This window comes from Alosa pseudoharengus, unplaced genomic scaffold (genome assembly GCF_046254945.1).
Source record: "Alosa pseudoharengus isolate Yale_2024_CS ecotype anadromous, Long Island Sound unplaced genomic scaffold, YU_APseudo_1.1 YU_APseudo_1.1_scf_5, whole genome shotgun sequence".
In the NCBI taxonomy this organism is placed as follows: Eukaryota; Metazoa; Chordata; class Actinopteri; order Clupeiformes; family Clupeidae; genus Alosa; species Alosa pseudoharengus.
In genome coordinates, this window is record NW_027468837.1 from 18,595,867 (window position 1) to 18,616,102 (window position 20,236).

Below are 20,236 nucleotides of genomic sequence, written 5' to 3' on the forward strand. Positions count from 1 at the left end.
AAGGAAAATAAGTGTGCATGTTACAGTACTGTCTGCATTTCTGTAGTCAATTGACCTGAGAAGCTCCAAACTTGAAGAAAATTGTTATCTACTGGGTAAAGCAGGCTCATGGCTTTATCAGCGAATGAGGGGATCCTTGCTCAGCCCATTTCACTTCTCCAGCTAGGAGCTGAACTCAAAATTAAACGCGTGTCACCACAAAAATCGATGGCCTTGGACTATAATATTTTTTTCAGCGCATAAATCCTACAAGTGCGCCGATAGGTCTTGGTTCTCACCACAGCCTTATAATGAATCTAGTTTTTTGGGATACGATTTTTCTCCTTACAGGTGAGTATTGGAAAACACATCTGTGTCAAAGTTTGTTTGTTTAACCTGGCTGCATTCAGCATGAAAAAATGCTACCGGATTTATTGGGGATCTTGAAGTAAAACCAACTGAGTTTTAAACATTTTTGCTTTTGCTTGATGTTGTTTGTGAAATTATTAGAAGAATGTGAAGGGTGTATGTTCTTTCCTGGGATCGTTGACACCAGTATTTCGAGTGACCTAACTAAATTAATTCAAATAAAAAAAGAAAGAGTTGTGTTATTATTAGGAATATTTTGTTCAAGTTGAAGTCAAACACAATTTCACAGAACAACAAAAAGGATAGGCTAGTCACAACAACAACGACCGTGAATTGGTAGATTGCGATTATCTGTTCATGGCTTTACCACAGAAAGGTCTTTCCCTCTCGTAATTAATAAGTTTAGGTAAGCTTAGGTTAAATTTAGACCCATTGTTGTAGGTCCTTATAGCTGTCTCAGAAGGGGTAGCCTATATAGGCCTACACTTCGCCTTCAGAGCTATGCAAAGCAGAATTAGACATAGAAAAGACTTACCATTAACATTACCCAGCAGTTACATGAAATACTGCTTCACTGTTGTCTTTGTAGGTTTAAATCGTTGTTGGATTAGCAAAATGATGTTATATAGACTGATGTAGGCTATCTCTATTTAATTTAGTTGCTGCGTTCCCCCTCCCTTTGAAATTCAACAAACCCATAGCAGGTAATAATGGAGAGTTTCAAACTGAACTTGAGTCATGGATATTGCTCATGTCCTATCACAAAAAATAACATTAAATGTGTAACCTATGCTGCAGAGTAGCCTACTTTTCAAAGTTCAAAGAAATTGATAGGAATTATTAGAGAGAATTTAAAGCATTTTCACACAGCTCCCTTTTACCCGGTTTGTGAGAATACTTACTGTAAAGAGGAGCTTTTTGATATTGGCTAATGATGAGTTTTATCTTGAGATGTTAATATAAGGCATCAGTAGGCTACATGTAAGGAAACTTGATGATTAAAAGTGAATATTAAATCAGTGAACTATCATTCATTTTTTTGCCCTATATTTAGATAGTGGACTTTACAGTGATGCTATTTATTTGATACTGGATGTGCTTGTGCTCTCCCTGGGATGACTTAAAACTCCTCATGCCTTTATGTTATCACCCTTCTGGAAATATGTGCAGATATCTTTACAGATCCAAAAGTCACCCTTTGACCCTGTGACTCTGTGAAGGGGATTTGGAGCCAGCTAAAAACAGGTGCCATGACTCATATCGGAGTATACATGCAGACCAATGACTTGAAATATGTTGCATTCCATTTTGCAGGGTCATTTTTTAGCTATGGACAAGTCCCAGAAAATTCTACTTCAGCCTCAACCACACAATCTACACCGACCACGCCAACCACACCTACGGCAAGTCCAGCCACCAGTACTGTGTCCAGTCCTACCACGAGCTCCACCACTACCATCTCCTCCACCACAACCCATCACCCAGTGAGAAGTGAGTCCTCATTCTTCAGGCTTGACTGGAGATGGCTATGCATGACCACTGTTCATTGTGCATGTGAGACGAGGGTCTATGGCTGTTGTGTTTGTGTGTGCCCTGTAGTAACAGTTGTAGGTTGTTTGCTTCTGCCAGCCAGCCAGACATGCTCCTGCATACAACGTCTGATAGATTTAATGCATCTTATTATGAAGTCAATTAAGCCAGCAACGCACACAATGTTTGAATAGAATGGGCAGCCAGTCCTGATTAGGCGGAAATCTGCGTGTTCATGGGAAAGGAACTCTTGGGTAATGGTTGAGTTAAAGCTTTACTTCAGCCTTTGGGTTGCGCTTGGCCAAAATGCCGATGAGAGAATGACCGGACATCTGTAGGACATCTGCCTGAGGGACACAAGGCTTTTACTGCCACTGAAAGCTGGGGACAATACAGGAATACTGGAATTCTAAGCTTGCTTCATGGTCTCCTATGCCATTCTCTTTCTCCACCCCCCCCCCCCCCCTCTCTCTGGGTTGTCTTTTTGATGATTTATTCTCCCAACCTAATTTCTTTAACTTTTCACTCTTTCCCTCTTTCCCCAGCTGTTATATTTTGAAGTGTAGGCTACTGTGTAATTTGTCAACAGGTAAACATCATCTAACAAATAGAATTTAGGCTAATACAGGGGCCATTTTTTTTTGTGTTAGTGTCCACTCAGACAATCCATCTTCATCAATAATCTGGAGAATTGTCTAAGGAGGCAGAGAGAAAGGGGTGAAATGAGGCTGAAGGCTGAAAGAAAGAAAAAGATAGACAACATTCAACCCTTTTGCTGATTTGAAACGGTCATGAAAATAATTCTTATCTTGATATAAAATGCTACACAACAATGGGGACATAAGTCTAACGGTAGCATTGTGCATCTGAGTATTTGCATGACCACAGTGCACATGTGCTGTTGCCTTTAGCCTCTCTTGACCCGTTTTCCAAGGACTTTGTTAAATGATGACACAAGGCCAGTAATGACAAGCAGCCTAGTATAGATGCTGTCAATATGGTTTATTGTTACACAATATACCTTAACCTTCTATTTATGGATGAGTTTTGTGGTTTAAAAAAAAATCTATTAGGCCTAGTCATTAAAACGGGTAGGCTATTTATTTACAGTTGTTTTCTCTGTTAGTTTGACTGCAGGCTGGAGGCTTCAATGTTTAAGAGATCATCATGGAATGATCATAGGAATTGATGTGATCCAAGAGAAATTATTTAAATGTCTTTCAAAAAATGGGAAACGTAACGTGTTTGAAATGGGTTTTATAGCTGTAATGGGCAATTCCATGGAAAATTGACTTTTTGTCACATCCATAACGCCAGTGAAATGCCTTGGCTTTTGTATGATGTGAATGATAACATTCATTTTTTGTGCATTTTTTCTCATTTACATTCTTCAGCCAAAAAAAGCAAATGCTCAAATTTCATGTAATGATTCACATCATACCATACCATCACATTTTATTGGCGTTATGGATGTTACAAAAAATGTAATTTTCCATGGAATTACCCTAATGTTTTTTTTTTTTTGCTCAAAATCACTACATAGCTGAGGACAGAGAAGTAGAATGTTCTGCTAATTGCTATGGCGCCCATTATTCTGATTGGTTGACGATGTAGTCCAGTCATTTTAGGAGAAAGGGTTGAACAAATTGCAACACAAGCAAACTTAACTGATTTTGTATCCTCAATATGTTCTGAGTAAGGGAAAAAAAGCCCCGAAGAATCCCAATAGGGGAAAGTTTAGAAAAAGACCTAAATATACCCTATTCATGCGCCTATACAGAATTTTTCTCACGGAAATAGGGGGAAAAAATTAACCTTCACATATCACCATGAAAATTACTGAGTTGATTACTTACATCAAGACAAACAAAAAATGTATTATAAGATTTTTGAAATTGTTTGTTAACATGGGCAAACAGGGCATAATGTAATTATGTATAGCTAATGTATAGTGACCCAAAACTAATTGCAACATTTGACAAACAAATTGTCCAAGGCATGGAGGAAGATAATACATGTCTTAACTGGTATTATATCTCATCTAGAGGGTATATTCTTATAGAAAATATATAGTTTATGGTGTTTAATTTGTTTTCCCTGGACAGTATAGGCCAAAATGTATCCACTTTACACTAGATTCGCCTTTACAGAATAGAGGGCAATGTATTGTGCATGGCATAGAGGAAGATGGGAAATGTCTTAAATGGTGTTATATCTCCTCTAGATGGTACATGCTTATAGAAAATATATGGTTTATGGTGTTTAAATTGTTTTTCCTGGACAGTATAGGCCAAAATGTATCCACTTTACACTAGATTCGCCTTTACAGAATAGAGGGCAATGTATTGTGCATGGCATGGAGGAAGATGGGAAATGTCTTAAATGGTGTTATATCTCCTCTGGAGGGTATATGCTTTCAGAAAATATATAGTTTAGGGTGTTTAATTTGTTTCCCTTAATAGTGCAGGCCAAAATGTATCAGCTGTTCACTTGATTTGCCTATACAGAATAGAGGAGTATGTGTTATGCATGGTATGGAGGAAGATGGGACATAAGTTGATTGATGCTATATTTCATATACAGTGCATATACTTTTAGAATATGTATAGTTTTGAATTTGGTAAAACCATGACCCATGCATAGGCATGCATTGTTAATTATTAATCTTAAACTATATTTATTAGTATAGCATTTTTGCCAGATGTCACAACAATAGAGTCACTTGGAGGCTAACTGCAGTTATCCCATCTGCACCCTTCTGTCGAATTAGGACATGATCATGTCCATCTTCAACTTTGCCTTCACAATTTTCCTGCATTCACTAACATAAACATACTGTGCTGTCCGATTATTGTTTTAGACAAAAATTGTGCAAAGTAAAGGGGCATCATACAGGCCCCTCTGGTTGGACAGACAGTATATCAGTCAACCCCTGGGCAAGAGGTGCTATACTATAAGACTTGCAAAATGATGGACTGATACCTAGAAAACATATACTGTATGTTTTAGTGACCTCTAAATCAGATTACGTAAACACCAAAACCACTTTCCTAGGCTGAATAATGCTTAACTATGTGTTTGTACAGATTACACATTGTGGAACACTTACATGCAAAAACACACTTGGCTCTATTTAAAGATTCAACAACCATTTCCATTGATTCAAAGGGCCACAATGTAAAAATAGACACCAATTTTGCGACAAACCAGTCTGAAATAAGCCAAAGAAATTAACTCTTTGAAAATAAAAGAATGTTCCTCAACAATGCAAGATTCTAAAATTCCATGTAAAGTTAGATGGGGTCAGATATTCTTTAGAATGTGTATTCTACAACATTCTAATTACAGTTTTGTCAGTATTTGCTGAAGAATAATGCATAAAACAACCCTCATTTTAACATATTTCCACCAACTAGATTTTCATGGTCTTTTACTATGGTGTAAAGATCACCAATTGAAATATAAAAATGTGAAAATAAATTCTGTTGCAATTAGTTTTGGGTCAGACCTTTGCCTGGACTATTGGCTCCGTTGTGGTATTTATACAAATTAACTATACGTAATTACATTATGCCCTGTTTGCCCATGTTAACAAACAATTTCAAAAAACTTATAATACATTTTTTGTTTGTCTTGATGTAAGTAATCAACTCAGTAATTTTCATGGTGATATGTGAAGGTTAATTTTTTCCCCCTATTCACGTGAGAAAAATACTGAATAGGCGCATGAATAGGGTATATTTGGGTCTTTTTCTAAACTTTCCACTATCGGGATTCTTCGGGGCTTTTTTTCCCTTACTCAGGACATATTGAGGATTCAAAATCAGTTAAGTTTGCTTGTGTTGCAATTTGTTCAACCTTGACCCCTATATTTGGCTTAAAATGACTGGACTAATAGGGTTAAAGGGTTGGTTCAGGATTTTGGACATATGACCTCATTTCCAAGTTAGCAAGTGTGATATCTGTGGAGACCGTTTTCAACACATAGTAGTGCAGGGCGATATGTAGCAAAAAAAGGTGTTTGGAACATTTCATATAGATTTTTGCAAATTATGTTTTTTCACTTCTTCAGACCCTATAGTTTGCAAAACTACCTGTTTCCAATTTTTTCCCGGACTGCACAGGTCCAAAATCCAAGATGGCGGATATATCACCAAAAATTGCAAATAATCGCCTTTTTAAACATTTTAAATGGATATATGTTAGGTTTTATCATTATATACATACATTTTCAAATACAATTGAATGACTTAGGTAATAAATATGACCATGGGTGACATGAGATGTCATGATTTTCAGAAAAGTGCAATGTGATATACAAAGTATAGACAGGTGGTGCATACACAGGTCAAGAAATATAGTGCAGTGTAGACAGTATACAGTTGATTTATATAAAGTAGAGAGGTTTAGAGTAATATAAATATGTGCAGTGTATTAGCAGTTACAGTACCTTATAAGAGCAGAATAAATATGGCTATGTAATGTGAACAATGTATAAACAACATACATTGGGGGGGGGGGGGGGGGGGGTCTGCCTCCTTGTTGTCCCTGTCAAGGTTGCCATGGTCGTGGACACCTTAACAGGCACAGGCAAGGAGGCATTGGACAGGGGTGGGGGGGGGGTGCTTAGTTGGTTGGTTGTCACTGGGATGGAGAGCTAGACTTCAGCTGCAGGAAAGAAGCTTCCTCTGAACCTGCTGTGCGCCTTATGCAAGCATCGCTTGCCCTGGATGGCCTCAATGGAGGGGAGTGAGGAATGCGTTGGGCAGTTTTTACCACCCTCTGCAGTGCTTTTCGGTTGTGGGCAGAGCAGTTGCCATACCAAACTGTGACACAGTTGGTAAGGATACGCTTGATGGTGCAGGGGTAGAAGTTCAACAGGATCTGAGGAGGCCGGTGGACCTTCTTTAGCCTCCTCAGATAGAAGAGATGCTGGTAAGCCTTCTTGATCAGGGTAGAGGTGTTGAGGGTCCAAGAGATGTGGACACCCAGAAATCTGAAGCTGGTGATACACTCCACTTCAGTCCCATTGATGAGAATGGGTGTGTGTGCTAGCTTTAGACTTCCTGAAGTCCACAATGAGCTCTTTGGTCTTCAATAATTCTGTTAACAGGACTTGCAGAAAATTGTGGGAACATATGAATTTGTTGATTATATGCAAGCCTAATGCTGCCCACTACAGCTAAGTCTGCCTTCATCCATGAATTGTGACTGGTTTCAGAAACAGCATCCTCTGAACAATCTACAGAGAGTAGCTCAGTGCAATTAGCACACACATTGGATAGCATCTTAATAGATGGCATGGCTGTTGTGCAGGAGATGGTTGTCAGGAAAAGTGACATAAACTGTTGCCAAGATCTGGCAGAATGCTTCTTTGAAAATGTTGAAAGTAAGGCACGAGGCTACAATGATATATACTTATTATTTAACAACTATACCATCACAAACTCCATGAAAGACAGGACGAGACAGGTCCATACAATGGGAAAAGCACATGACAAGGGATACAAAATACAGGACTACACCAATCAAAGACTTTAAAGCTTTCCTGGGATCGAAGGAAACCAAAGCCAACCTCATCCTCTACCTTGGTCATAAAGCTGTTGAACTATGTAAACTGCCAGTCACAGTTCACACACACAAAGGTGGCAGTAGCAGTAAGTCATTTTGGCAAAACCTCATATATCTACATGTCACACAGATGTCTTGGTGCTTGCCCTTCGCAGGGTACCAGACATCAACAAAGACAGTCTCATTATCATGGGCACTGGAGAACGTCGACAAAAGATACATCCTAGAAATCTTGACGCACCCTAGCGGCAGCAAATGTAATTTGCAGTCAGGTTAGTCTAGCAACTCTCTGTTGGCTTGTGAGGTGGAAAAACGAAACTTCGCTCAGGGCAATCACATCGTGTATAGAGACGGTGGACCTATCGGGTATCCTATTGTATCCTATCCTATCAGGGAATTGAAAGTCAACCGTTTGTCCCGCCATTTACCGTTTATCTCGTGGGAAAGGAAAGGTTTCTGTTTCAAGTCAATCAAGTCATGATGGTGTCATTAACACACTTTGTAGGCTTGTAGTAGGTCCTCATCATCTCCAGACGTGTTAGCTGGATGTGAGAAATTTGTGTCAGCTCCTCAAAACATGGTTTTCAAACAGCTAAAGCCCTTCGGTGGAACATGTTTAAAACTCTAAAACCCAACCAGGGAGTGGAAAAACTCGGGAACTAGGGAAATCCCATCCCTATGATTGCCCTACCATCGCCTATTGCTGTCCCCATGCTCGGATTTCTGCCCGCGCAGCCTAGCGACCCACTATTTGCCCGATGACGACTCCTAATTCCTATAGACAATTCATCCCCTACACTGGACTATTTGAACTTAACACTAAATAGGATTCATGCATTATCATACTGGTTATGTAACCATCCAACCACTTTGTAACATATACCTCAGGTGGCTCTAAATACCATGTTCTATTCTCTGTATATAGACCTTACTGTCCTGTAACTGACCCCAGGCAGATGGGTCAGGCCCTTGAGTCGTGGATCTGCTTGAGGTTTCATCCTATATGTTTCTCCCATTCTTGGGAGTTTTTCCTCGCCCCTGTTACTCATGGGCTCTGTCTGAATGTTTAACACTCTGTAAAGCGCCATGAGACGTGTAATGTTTTGATGCTCTATAACTGAAATTAAATCGAAATTCTGAGAGCACACAGGCAAGCAAATGTTTGGGCACAAGATACAGTGCCTGCTCCAAAGATTCTTGACTCACTATCACTGGGATGGAGACAAATTGTTGATGGGCAATGGGCTCCTGTTCTGTCAAAACTTCCACCAGCACCGCAGTATAAGGTGTTCATGCAAGAGTAACAACTTACCATTCACGCAACTTTGCAGGTGTGAAGGCTCTGAGGAGATGTACACCAATATTAAAAAGACAGTGACAGTGGTGAGGATAAATACTTGAGTGACAATGACAATGTTTTGTTGAACACTTCAATAATGATTTTTTCATCATTATTGTTTATTTTGCAGATTTTTTCCATTTTTTCTCCACATTTTTTGGCAAATGATGCAATACATCTTTTGAAAATAGTCTGTATCTCACTTGTCTACCTTATTAGGTGTATATTTATCAAAAAGTTGACCACTTTAAGCCTTTATATTATTTTTCCGCATATACAGTATTGTCCGTCATCTTGAATTTTGGCACTGAAAATGAAGAAAAAAATTGGAAACGGGTTGTTTTGTATTCAATGGGGTCCTAGCAAGTAAAAAAACACCAATTGCAAAAATCTATATGAATCGTTCCTAAAATAACACAATTCCCCATACTATAGCCGATCCTCCACTCCTTCTAGTTGCAGAGTTCGCAGGTGCTAAGCTAGCGCAAGTCATCAGTAAGTGTTAGCCTGCCACTAAAAACAGTCTTACCCACTCCACAGTAGGCCTACACCCGAGGCAAATAAATTATAACGCCAGACTATCGATGTAAATGTCTGTGTTGATAGTTTTATTTCTAACATTATACAATGGGGATGCCTAGTAGTAGCCTTGGTAATATCAGTCCGCCGCTGCGTTAACATGCCTAGGCCTAGGCCTACTACCAACTTCAGGAAACAAAGTATAACTATTGCAACGCGATGTGAGGTAGTTGTATTTCTAACACTATTCTATCAACACAGACATTTATATCGATTGTCTGGAATTTGCCTCAGGCGTGGGTAAGACTGTTTTTAGTGACAGGCTAACACATACTGATGACTTGCGCTAGCCTAGCACCTGCGAACCCTGCAATTAGAAGGACTTGATGAAACGTGTTGAAAACGGTCTCCACTGATAAATATCACACTTGCTTACTTGGAAATGAGGTCCTAGGCTATGTCCAAAATCCTGAACCACCCCGTTTAAGTAATTAGATTTGTTTTTAAATGAGAGTCTGGACTACTGACAGAAACTGGACTTTTTTCTGGCCATCTACTAACTTGATAGCTTATGTACTTCTGGGGAATCTTGTATACATATTTCAGATGCAATAAATACAATAAAATATAATGTAATATAATGAATGAAATGCGAAAAATGAAAAATAAAAATGTAACAAAATAAATTAAATGGCTTACTTAAAAACAGGTAATTATGTGTATATGTAACCATATGCGAGTGAGACACTACAATAGACTTGACACTGCAAAATTTGATCAGGTTTGTGTAAAATAGCACATTGTAGTTATTGGTTAGTTTTTTGTTTGTAAAAGCTTGTGCTTAAGTGATGGCAAGGCTATGTTCTTCAAAGCTGAAGTAAGCATTTTTTTTTTATCATATTCAGCATAGATTTGAATTCTTTTTCTTAGAATGTATTATGCCCTTGAAAACTAATACAGAGATAATTACTTTTATTTTATATTTTTCTAATGATGACATTCAAGGTGTTCAGTGGTGAAGATGAAAACTATATCAAAGCAAACCACTGACTAAGATCTGTAACTGCAAATGTGAAATATGATCTAGGAAGCCTTTTGTGTAAATAGAATCATGTCGGTGCTGGTTGTTGGTGTATCGTTATGCTTTTGACGCGTGTGTCTGTGTGACTCTACCCCTGCCAGAGTTTGTAGCGGCGGCGGTCCACTCCCACTTTGATGACTGTCCTGACTCCCATAGTCAGTTCTGTTTCCATGGCACCTGCCGCTTTCTGATTCTGGAGGAGACTGCGGCGTGTATGTGAGTACAAAACACCTGATGCTCCCACCAACACATCAAGCACAACACCTCAATGAAATAGTTCTTTCATTGGCTTTCACTTAAATCAAATGGATGTCTTCAATTTCTTTTGTCTGGCTAACCTCGTTTTCCTAAGAGAGCATTTCATTTTGAATAGAGGTGATAACGTAGTAATGAAGATTGAAGATTAGCTTAATTGGATCGTTTAAAAGTCATGGCAGGATTCTCAAATGTGATGAAGAGTGCATTACTTGAAGATGACTTTCTATCGGAGAAATCCACTGGCTAGTTAGAACCGCTGGCTTTGCAGAAATGCGTAGCCCAGGCATACAGCTTTTGTCTTTGGTTGGCTGGAAATGCTGATGTGATGGACGAGGGAAGGATCATTAGGGGACACAGATGCAGGGGATTGGTTGACTTTGCGGAGACTCAAAAGAGCACAATGGAACTCAAGAGCTCTTGCCAGCACAGCAGATCTGCCATCAAAGATATTAACTGGTCTTTTAGTTTTCATGGGACTGTAGATCTCCGTCCTCTATGTATCTATGTTGCCATTCTTCTTTTGTACCCCTTTCTTTGCTACTTTTAACCCTTTCAAATGTGCATATATCGTCATTCTCTACTCTCTCTTTCCCACTCTCTCTCTCTCTCTCCCTCTCTCTTTCTCTCTCTCACACACACACACACACACACACACACACACACACACACACACACACACACTCTCTCCCTCCTCTCTCTCCCCACTCTGTTCCTCCCCTTCACACTGTCAGATGCCACCCAGGTTTTGTTGGGATGCGCTGTGAGCATGCTGACCTGCTGGCGGTTGTCGCCACCAACCACGGCCAGCACTCAGTGGCCACCATGCTGGTGCTCTGTGTGGTGGGATGCGTGATGCTCATGCTGCTCTTCACCCTCCTCAAGTGAGTAGCCACTTCCTCATCCTCATTCTCTTCCTCTTCCTCCGCCTCCCGAAGTGCCGCTGACATCAATAATGCACAGCCTGAACAGTAGAACAGTCGTTGGGGTTGTTGTTTGCTGGAGGAGTACCTGACCATCCCTCTTCATTTTAACCCACCAAAGAATTTGGTCTCCACTCTAATCCAGCACACCTGGCTCCAGGGATGGATTACTGCACGGGCCTACCGGGCCCAGGCCCAAGGGGCCCAAGGGGTCAGGGGGCCCTGAAGCCCAAGCCTTTGCATGGAATCATTGCCTCAATATCAACAAAAAAGGATGTAGGCTATGAATCTGATTGAATTTAGTATTGGCCATCCCCAAAATGGACCAGAATACAGGAAATCACATCAAACAAATGAAAAAAAGTCTGGGGGAGGACCCCCAAACCCCCCCTCCCACATATACGCCAATTAGTGGGGGGCCCTTAATACATCTTGGCCCAGGGGCCCGAAAGTTCATAATCCGGCCATGCCTGTCTCTAATATTCAGATTCTCCTAAAGGGCTTCATTAGCGGAACAAACGAAGTCTATTTCATGGTACTAACAGCATTTGGCATGAGTAGTTCAGCAGGAGATTTGCTCTGGTTTAAAGTGTCATTTCTTTCAAACACTTTAAGTACATCTTTGATACTGTTTTTTATAAACACATAAACCACTGAATCTTGCCTTAAAATGTTAAAGGTCCGTAGTTTTCAAGAGGGTATTTTCTTATTGATTGTGCTTTTTAAAACTAGATGTTCCTCATAGAGGTACAAAATATGACCGCTCACTCCTGCACTTTCTCTCCGCAAAAATAAATCCGCTTGTCAAATTGTCTCCTACTCCATCCCCTACTCTTGCAACTTTTGTGTATGTAAATGAGTGTGTATATGTGTGTTCCTGTGTGTGTGGTTGCTTGTGAGTGTGTGTGTGTGTGTGGGGGTGTAATACGATGTGTGTGTGTGTTTATGTGCTTTTATGTGTGTGAATGTGTGCAGGCGTGTGTGTGTGTGTGTGCGTGCGTTTATGTGTGTGTGTGTGTGTGTGTGTGTGCCTGCGTGTGTGCATGTGTTTGGGTGTGTTTGTGTGTGCATGTGGGTGTGTTATATGTGTGTGTCTGCTTGCATACGTGCATGTGTGTCTTTATTTGTGTGTTTGTATGTGTGTGTGTACTTATGTGTGTGTGTGTGCATGTGGGTGTGTGCGTGCGTGCATATGTGTCTTTGTGTGTGTGTGTGTGCGTGGGTGTGTGTTTATGTGTGTGTGTGTGTGTGTGCATTTTTTTGTCACAAACACACACACACACACACACACACACACACACACACACACACACTCTCAACACAACCATCTAGGCCTATTGGTGTGCAGACACTAAATGTACAAATACATTCATTTTGTTGGTCCCCCATGAACGGAATTCCATAAAACTTAGAGGGTGTCAATGATCCTACACATCAAATTCCGTGCAGTTCTGAGCATGTCAGCCAAAGATACCTGCGATTACAATGCCACATTTTTGGTTTTTCATTTTTAACCAGGTGGCCCTATACCGCAAATGAGTGGTTATGGGATGAGTTAGGATGGCCCCTTGAGACCAACATAGAAAAAATATCTGGTCCTCCTAGGCCCTACGGTTCTGGAGATATTAACAGAAAACTGTGTCCGCCCTACCCTCCTTTTAGGGGGGGGTGCTGGATCAAAATGAAAATCAACGGTTCCCTGTCATCCTTGTGGGACTACATGCCCACCAAGTTTCGTGCAGCCAGGTCTTTCATTTTCCCGGGAATCATTAAAGGAGATGACAAAAAGTAACTGGTTTGCTTAACATGGTATTACTTTGCTTAATTGGCCAGACAACTCGTCTGACCTGAACCCCATAGAGAATCTATGGTTTATTGTCAAGAGGCAAATGAGAGACTTGAGAGATGAGTGAACTTTTCCACGATATTCTAATGTTTTGAGACCCACCTGTATCCTATCTAATAAATGGCAGGATCGTAAAGTAAACATCTTCTTAGCACTCCTTTTTAAGGGCAGAATTACCCAAGACAATCTTTAAAAGACATCCTTTTTAATAGTCCTGAATGGGATGTCTGATGGCCCTGTTAAAGTGAAAATGTTATATCTGTGTAAAGCCTTTTGAAGGTTTAAGTTTCATATAACCTGCATTCAATGGTCACCAATCACATAAGTCCATAACATGTTACCAGACACTGTTTATCATCTTACTAATCAACGCATTGCACTTGGCCTTCCTCCCTCTCTCCTTCTCTCCCTCTGTGGTGTAGTTGCTGGTGGAGGCGTGGAGGTTGTGAGAGAGGCCGACTCCTGCCCTGCTTCTCTGAGAAACCCAGCAGCATACTGAAGGCCAGGACCTCCTGCTGCCACTCAGAGACCGGTACTACACTCCCCTATCCTATACTTTCAACCTTTTGGCCCTGCTTTAGTTTTTGTTTTAGTTTTTCGCTTTGTAAGCACATTGTCATTCTTGTCATATTTGTCGTGGGGAGCTTAATTATATGTGCCGATGGGGGATCTGGGTTTTGTCATTCAACATTGAGCTGGACTGGGAGGTGAGATGTGCAAATGACCTGCTGAGCTCGTTTTGCTGAAGCGTTCATCTTCACCTGGTGGCCCATCTGTCTTTCGTCCTCTCTGAGAGGACGGCACAAAGACAAACTCTTTTTGGCTGAAGTTCTGTCAAAGCAACTGATGTACTTTCAGGTTCTAGTTCTGTTTAGCACTGCTCGTTCTGAACATATTAAATTCCTGAGTGCTTTCTCGGCTCTTGTCCTCGGTTGAAAACAGACTTTGGGTGGGATATTCAGTATAATAGCAGAGAGCTTTAATGGCCTTCACAAATTATTAAAACAAATCCATGTCTATGAGCCATAGCATAAGATTGAACCAGAGACATACAGAGCTTGAGGGCTTGTCAGTTTTGCACGATCACAACCTTACATGTTTGACTGAGAACCATTTGAGCAGTCAGGGGATTTGGACCGAAATGGACAAAATGATCATCCCATCATTTGCCCCCTTGCAAGGCACCGGATAACCACACAAATATATGCAATTTGAATTGGAATTGTAGGAATCTTGGACAGTCGGGATCTCTAATTATCCTGTTCCTAAGGTTGCTGTGTGTGTGGAGTATGCTTTCCTTATTGAATTAAATTTGGCAGCTGAAAACCTCTTTTTCATGACAGTAGCATATGTGAGACTCTCTGGTTATATGGAGGTCATTGTTGCCATAGAGTCAGTCCCATGCTTCTCTTTGGGTTTTTTTCATGAAATGCTGTTTTTTTTTACTGTCTGCCTTTTAAATCACCATTCTTTCATTCCTTTCTCTGCATGTCTTTCCAGATCATGTTCCCTATGCACGAGGTATCATCTTGTGAAGTCAACTGTCCTAGATAGTATACTGGCAGTCAAAAGTATTGCTCATATGCATATGCATCATTCAGTGATATTTAGCAAGTCGTCAAAGGAGGAAAAGAACTAAACAAAACTACACCTACATTTATCTTTTTGGCAGAGTTTAGGCTGCAGATGTGGTTGCAGTTGGCTGCAGCCGTTGTGTAGTCTACAGTACATGATGCGTAGGACTACGCAGTATACCCACTTAAAAAGCATCACCATCTCAGTATACCCACTTAAAAAGCATCACCAAAAAAAAGGTCAGCAAGGCTCAAGGAATATCGTGAATACTGATCAAATAGAAACTGTTTAGTGTTTTCCATTGTCTGCAAAATGTTTGGGACTATGCGATATGAGCAGTATTTTATGCCTGCCAGTGTAGAAGTCAGCACTGATTTTATTAAAGATAATGCTCAACATATTGCCCGTTCCATCATGATAGTTTTAATGAATATGTTGTGAGAACGTATGTTTGAAATGTATGTCTTTTTTAACAGTGGTTTGAAAGCTGGGTCTGCCGAGTGCCTCCAGTGTCCTTCCCAAGGCCATGCTCCCCCCTCTCAGACCTTCGCATTATTACATGGACAAAACTTGGAGTCAACCTCACAGGCAGACCGCTCCGAGTGATGGATTTAGAGAAGGATGCAGTCATTTTCTCAATGGATTTGGACACCAAGCAGACCTGTTATGTGGATGGTAGAAGGACCTTGCGTCTCTCTTGAATGTCAAAATGTCCCTGGACTTATTGGGATTGCAGACTAGCAAGAGAACAAGGGTGTGAAACAAGACTGAATGAAAATATTAACCACAAAGATACAAGCTAAGTATTTGAGTTCAGTGGATGTCTGACAAATGATTTAGCATACATCTATAAAACCCAGCCTGAACAGTTACCTAACCCAGGATATTTTAGGGTCTCAAGAATTAATAATTAGGAATGTGACTTTTAATTGCACATATACTTGACCCCTAAGGACATACAAAAACACTCCAGGTGTCCTCCATTTTTGTCTTTTAAATATATATATATATATATATCACTTTTTTAAAAGCGGTCACATGCTGGAAACAACAAGCACAACAGTATTTTAGTCTTTAGTTTATATGGTGTTTGACACTGACAGAGGAACAAAACCTCTATATTAAATACTTTTGTTTTTAGCATCTAATAATGAGGGGTTTACACATTTATGTCACATGTGGACAAAAATGGGACATGAATTTGCAGCCTGAGTGTCTATTATCATGAGCTGAGCCCCAATGCACAGAAAATGAGTAGAAGGATAATGACCACTTCAAAGAGAAATTGTATGCATGTACTTCAAAAACTCCTTTTCACATCAAACACAATGAAGTTCCACTCTTTAAGTGTATGGTGGTTGTGAATGCTTTGGAGAGGAGAACTCTTGCTAAAACAGTTATCCATTATAGTACCCTTTATCGACATGCTAGTTCATAATTAGTCCAACATATTTTTCCTATCTTTGCACTTTAAGCACATACAGCCTTCAGGACATATTTTACATGGCTTAAAGACGTTCCAGTTATTTTTCTGGCATTTCTTGAATTTAGTAAGCAAACAGCATCTTTGATTGAATAACATTAATTCCTAGGGACTTCTTCAATGTTTGTATGAAATGAGTGTCCCCATTTGTCTTCACTTGATCACGTCGAGCACTTATGGATTTAAATATATTAGAGGATAAAAGCAACCGTATAGCTAAACAGACAGGATTTTCCACTTAGAATCAACCAAGATCACTCTAGCCAATCAAGTCCTCACAGTTACACTTAAATGCATTAGGTCAGCTATTATGACAAGCTTTTGGTTTACAGCTGACCAAATGCTCCCTGCCTCAACTAAAAACTACTTGAACTTAAACTCCATAACAAAGTTCTATTTCAACTTTAATGTGTTTCATGTATAGTTGAAATGTTATCCATTATCTCATTCTAATAAATAATCTTCATCTAGTACGTAAGTTTGAGCACATTTGACCATAACACCTATTTTTATTGTCAGATGTTATAGTTATTATATTGGTGTACTTTTGTAATCTAGTCTGGTCATTTATCTAGATAAAAGCACCACTAACAATTAGTTGAGTTGATCATGCATATACTATGTGAAAAGTCCTGTACTAGAGGTTGATAAGCAGATTGCAATATTTTCCCAAGAAATTTATTTCACTTCCAAATTTAATATTTAAGATCCCTTGTAAAGCTCAAAGTATATGCACTCAGTTCACCAACATGAGAACCACACAAGTGCACACTAGCACCATAGCACCAAATGTTTTAAACAAAGCCGCCATGCTAACTAATACTCTTAAGGAATGTTGTGGGCTCTGCAGAAGTCACACAGAGACCAGCCCTGTTTGTAAAGCACCTCGGTGTCAATTCTGGAGCCTGGGGGAGGTGTATATATAAGTGCTGATGTGCAAAGGTTTTATCTGCTTGGTAATTATAGCATTCCTGCATTTTGAAGGGAATGCGTAATGGATGGAGAATAGTTTTGTGCTTCAGAGAAGTCTTTTTTTTTTTCCTTTAGAACAGTATAGTGGGTGGAGTAGGAAGGCAGCAGGGCAACAAAGAAGGGAGTTCCCCTCCATCCTTATAGACTCCTGTGGATAGGAGAAGAGCTGAGAGCGTCAGATGTCCTGTCAGGTGTTTGTTCACAAGAATGTACTGATTTTTTTTGTCCAAATATCAGAAAAAAGAGAACATTGAAAAAATTGAATCCTGTGAAATACCTCAAATGTCTGCAAACATGGATGATGTGGCTAAACATATTTGTGGATACATTTTGTTTATTGGTTTATTTATTTAAGGTGTTTGATTGTTATTTCAGATTTGCTTGTTATATGACTCCATGTAGAGTAGAGCTGAAGTACGACTAAGATGAGTATGTAAGAAGATTACATCTGAAAGGCTCTACACGTTCTCCATGTTGGGGATAGGGAGATTATTGGTTTTCCCCTGAAGTTAAGACTCTGTAAAGAATGAAGATCATTTATGTAATTTAATGTAATACCATCAAACAATTATTTTGTGTCCAACCTGTGGATGTTGCATGGTAAAAGTAGTCTTCCATAACTGATAAATGATAATGTATTGACTTGAGATGATTGTTGCATAAGTTGTGGCCTGTCATTTAATTTAGGCCACAAAGACCATTAATATGTTTCATCAAGGCTGAAGGTTTTTTTTTTTTGAACAACCCTTCAGTTTTGTCCCCTGTGGTCTACATTTGACATTTGTGTCAGTTTAAGCTCTCAAAATGTACCTTGATAATCACTTCGGAGTTTAAAGACTGTAACTGCACTTGCAAACTGTTTCCTCTTTATGTATAAAGACCTTGGTTAGCTTGAAAGATATTATGGCATGTTGTTTACAAAGTAGGTGACATCCATGGTAAACCTAATCTGTGTGCACAGCAGGTATACCTTTGTATAATGCCTTTGAATTATAGCCATTTTGAAATGTGGATATATTAACCTCTTTTTGACAATAACCACCCCAATGAAAAACAGTGGTAATATATTCTTCATAAGAGTAGGACATTTGCTTGTGTAATGATTATCAATGGGTATTGTATGTCAATTGCATATTGTCGTGTGTGTGACTTTTTTTCAATGAAGACTGAAAGCTGATGTTTGTGTGTGTGTGTCTCTTATTTTTATCATTCGGTTCACTCCCTACCCAGTGTTTTATGCCAGTGCCAGGCCTGACATCTCATGCTTTCTTACTCATCGCACGCCATGCCTTTCCCCTCTCTGACATTGTCCTTCCTTCTCTTTCTCCCTTTTGCTTTCAAGTAGCATCCATTTATTTCCTCCATCTCCTGAATATTTTAAGAGAAGCAAATAGAAAAGCAAAACATAAAAAGTCCTTCAGAAACCCCAGGCACAATTGAACAAAGAGCCTTCGTACCAGAGTGCTCTTTTTGCTGAGGGAAAGGTTTCGACCACTTCCTGTCTATTTACTGACTTTGCCAGTTATTTGTTTGCTTTGCTCTCCAGACCCTTTTGTGCGCAGAGAAAAGGCTTTGAGGAGAGTCGGAGAAGTGCAGCACCCGGCGTCAGCCCATGAGAGGTGCCGGAACCAGCACGGAGCATGTCAGAGCGAGCATGCAAGGACCCCCCCCCCCCCACACACACACACACACACACACTTTTTTTAATTTGCTTATGAGTGTGTGCTTCTCTGGAGACCAGATCTCTCTTCACAGGCCTCGGCTATCTCATACAACACCCTTTGCATCGCTCTTTCTCCCCTCATATGTCCAGTTATGGTTGCCAATCCTATTATGTCGAAATTGGATTGGTGTGGAGCTTTTTAGAGCAGACTGGCTAAGCTACCAAAGCCTTGCCTGCTTTAAGGATCTCTGCTGGGGGACTCCCACACAGGCAGCTTAGGAGGAGAGGGAGGGGTGGGAAGAAATCCAGTTGTAATGTAACACGCGTGGGCTGCCGGGACTATGTAATCCATTACATGATGGGCACAGGAGCCTTCGCCTCTTGTGTGTTTCCCTGTACCTCATGGGAGGTACGCCCTGGCTATTGTTTCCAATGGTTTCATTTATCTCTGTCTCTTGTCCCTTCAGACGCTTGGCCATCTTTCTCACTCCCCTTTTGATCTTCACCCAAGCTCTCTCTGTATCTGTCTCTGAGCAGATTGGAAGGAATAAGAGTCTGGGGGTATCAGGCTTAAAAAGGATTCCTCCCCATATAATACACTGTCTGTGTTGGGTGGATACCCAGCTGCAACATTACTGAACGCAAAGTTGATATATACCAGTTGTGGCCAAGCTGATAACATCTATACGCACTACAAGTCTCCTCTTTTTCACAATAATTTAACATGTTGTGAGCAAAGAATGGAACCCACTTTAAGCCATTTTAGTGCATGGGGGACAGCTGGTCTGTTAGTTAGCATTTGGCTATAGCTGAGCTGTGCTTTAGAACTGTACTCCATAAACTGGAAGTTTTGTAGACAGGGAAACATTTAACAGATCTTGACCTCTCCGACACGGAGACTGGTGCCAGATGCAGCGTGCCTGTGGGCACGTTTTTATACAGGCTCCGCACTAGTAGTACATTCTATAACAAACAAAAAAAACTGCATAGTCTTGCTTAAATGAACCGAAGAAAAAATGTATGTTGGGTAGTGTGTGTAACAAACTATGTAAATTTGGTTATAAAACTGAAAACATGTTGAGCTTTATTTATGTTTGACTAGATTTGTTTCATAATGCACTGCTGTTAAAG

At 40.1% G+C, this 20,236-nt stretch overlaps 1 protein-coding gene across 1 annotated transcript; it reads left to right on the top strand.

Annotated features, from left to right (window-relative positions):
* The first annotated feature begins 290 nt into the window (after positions 1-290).
* Positions 291-19,656, top strand: tgfa (transforming growth factor, alpha). Its single transcript, XM_076269170.1, has 7 exons — positions 291-330; positions 1,663-1,839; positions 10,490-10,604; positions 11,378-11,476; positions 13,835-13,944; positions 18,989-19,084; positions 19,643-19,656. The coding sequence occupies exons 1-7, from the start codon at positions 291-293 to the stop codon at positions 19,654-19,656; spliced, it is 651 nt and encodes a 216-aa protein (XP_076125285.1).
* Positions 19,657-20,236: the final 580 nt, after the last annotated feature.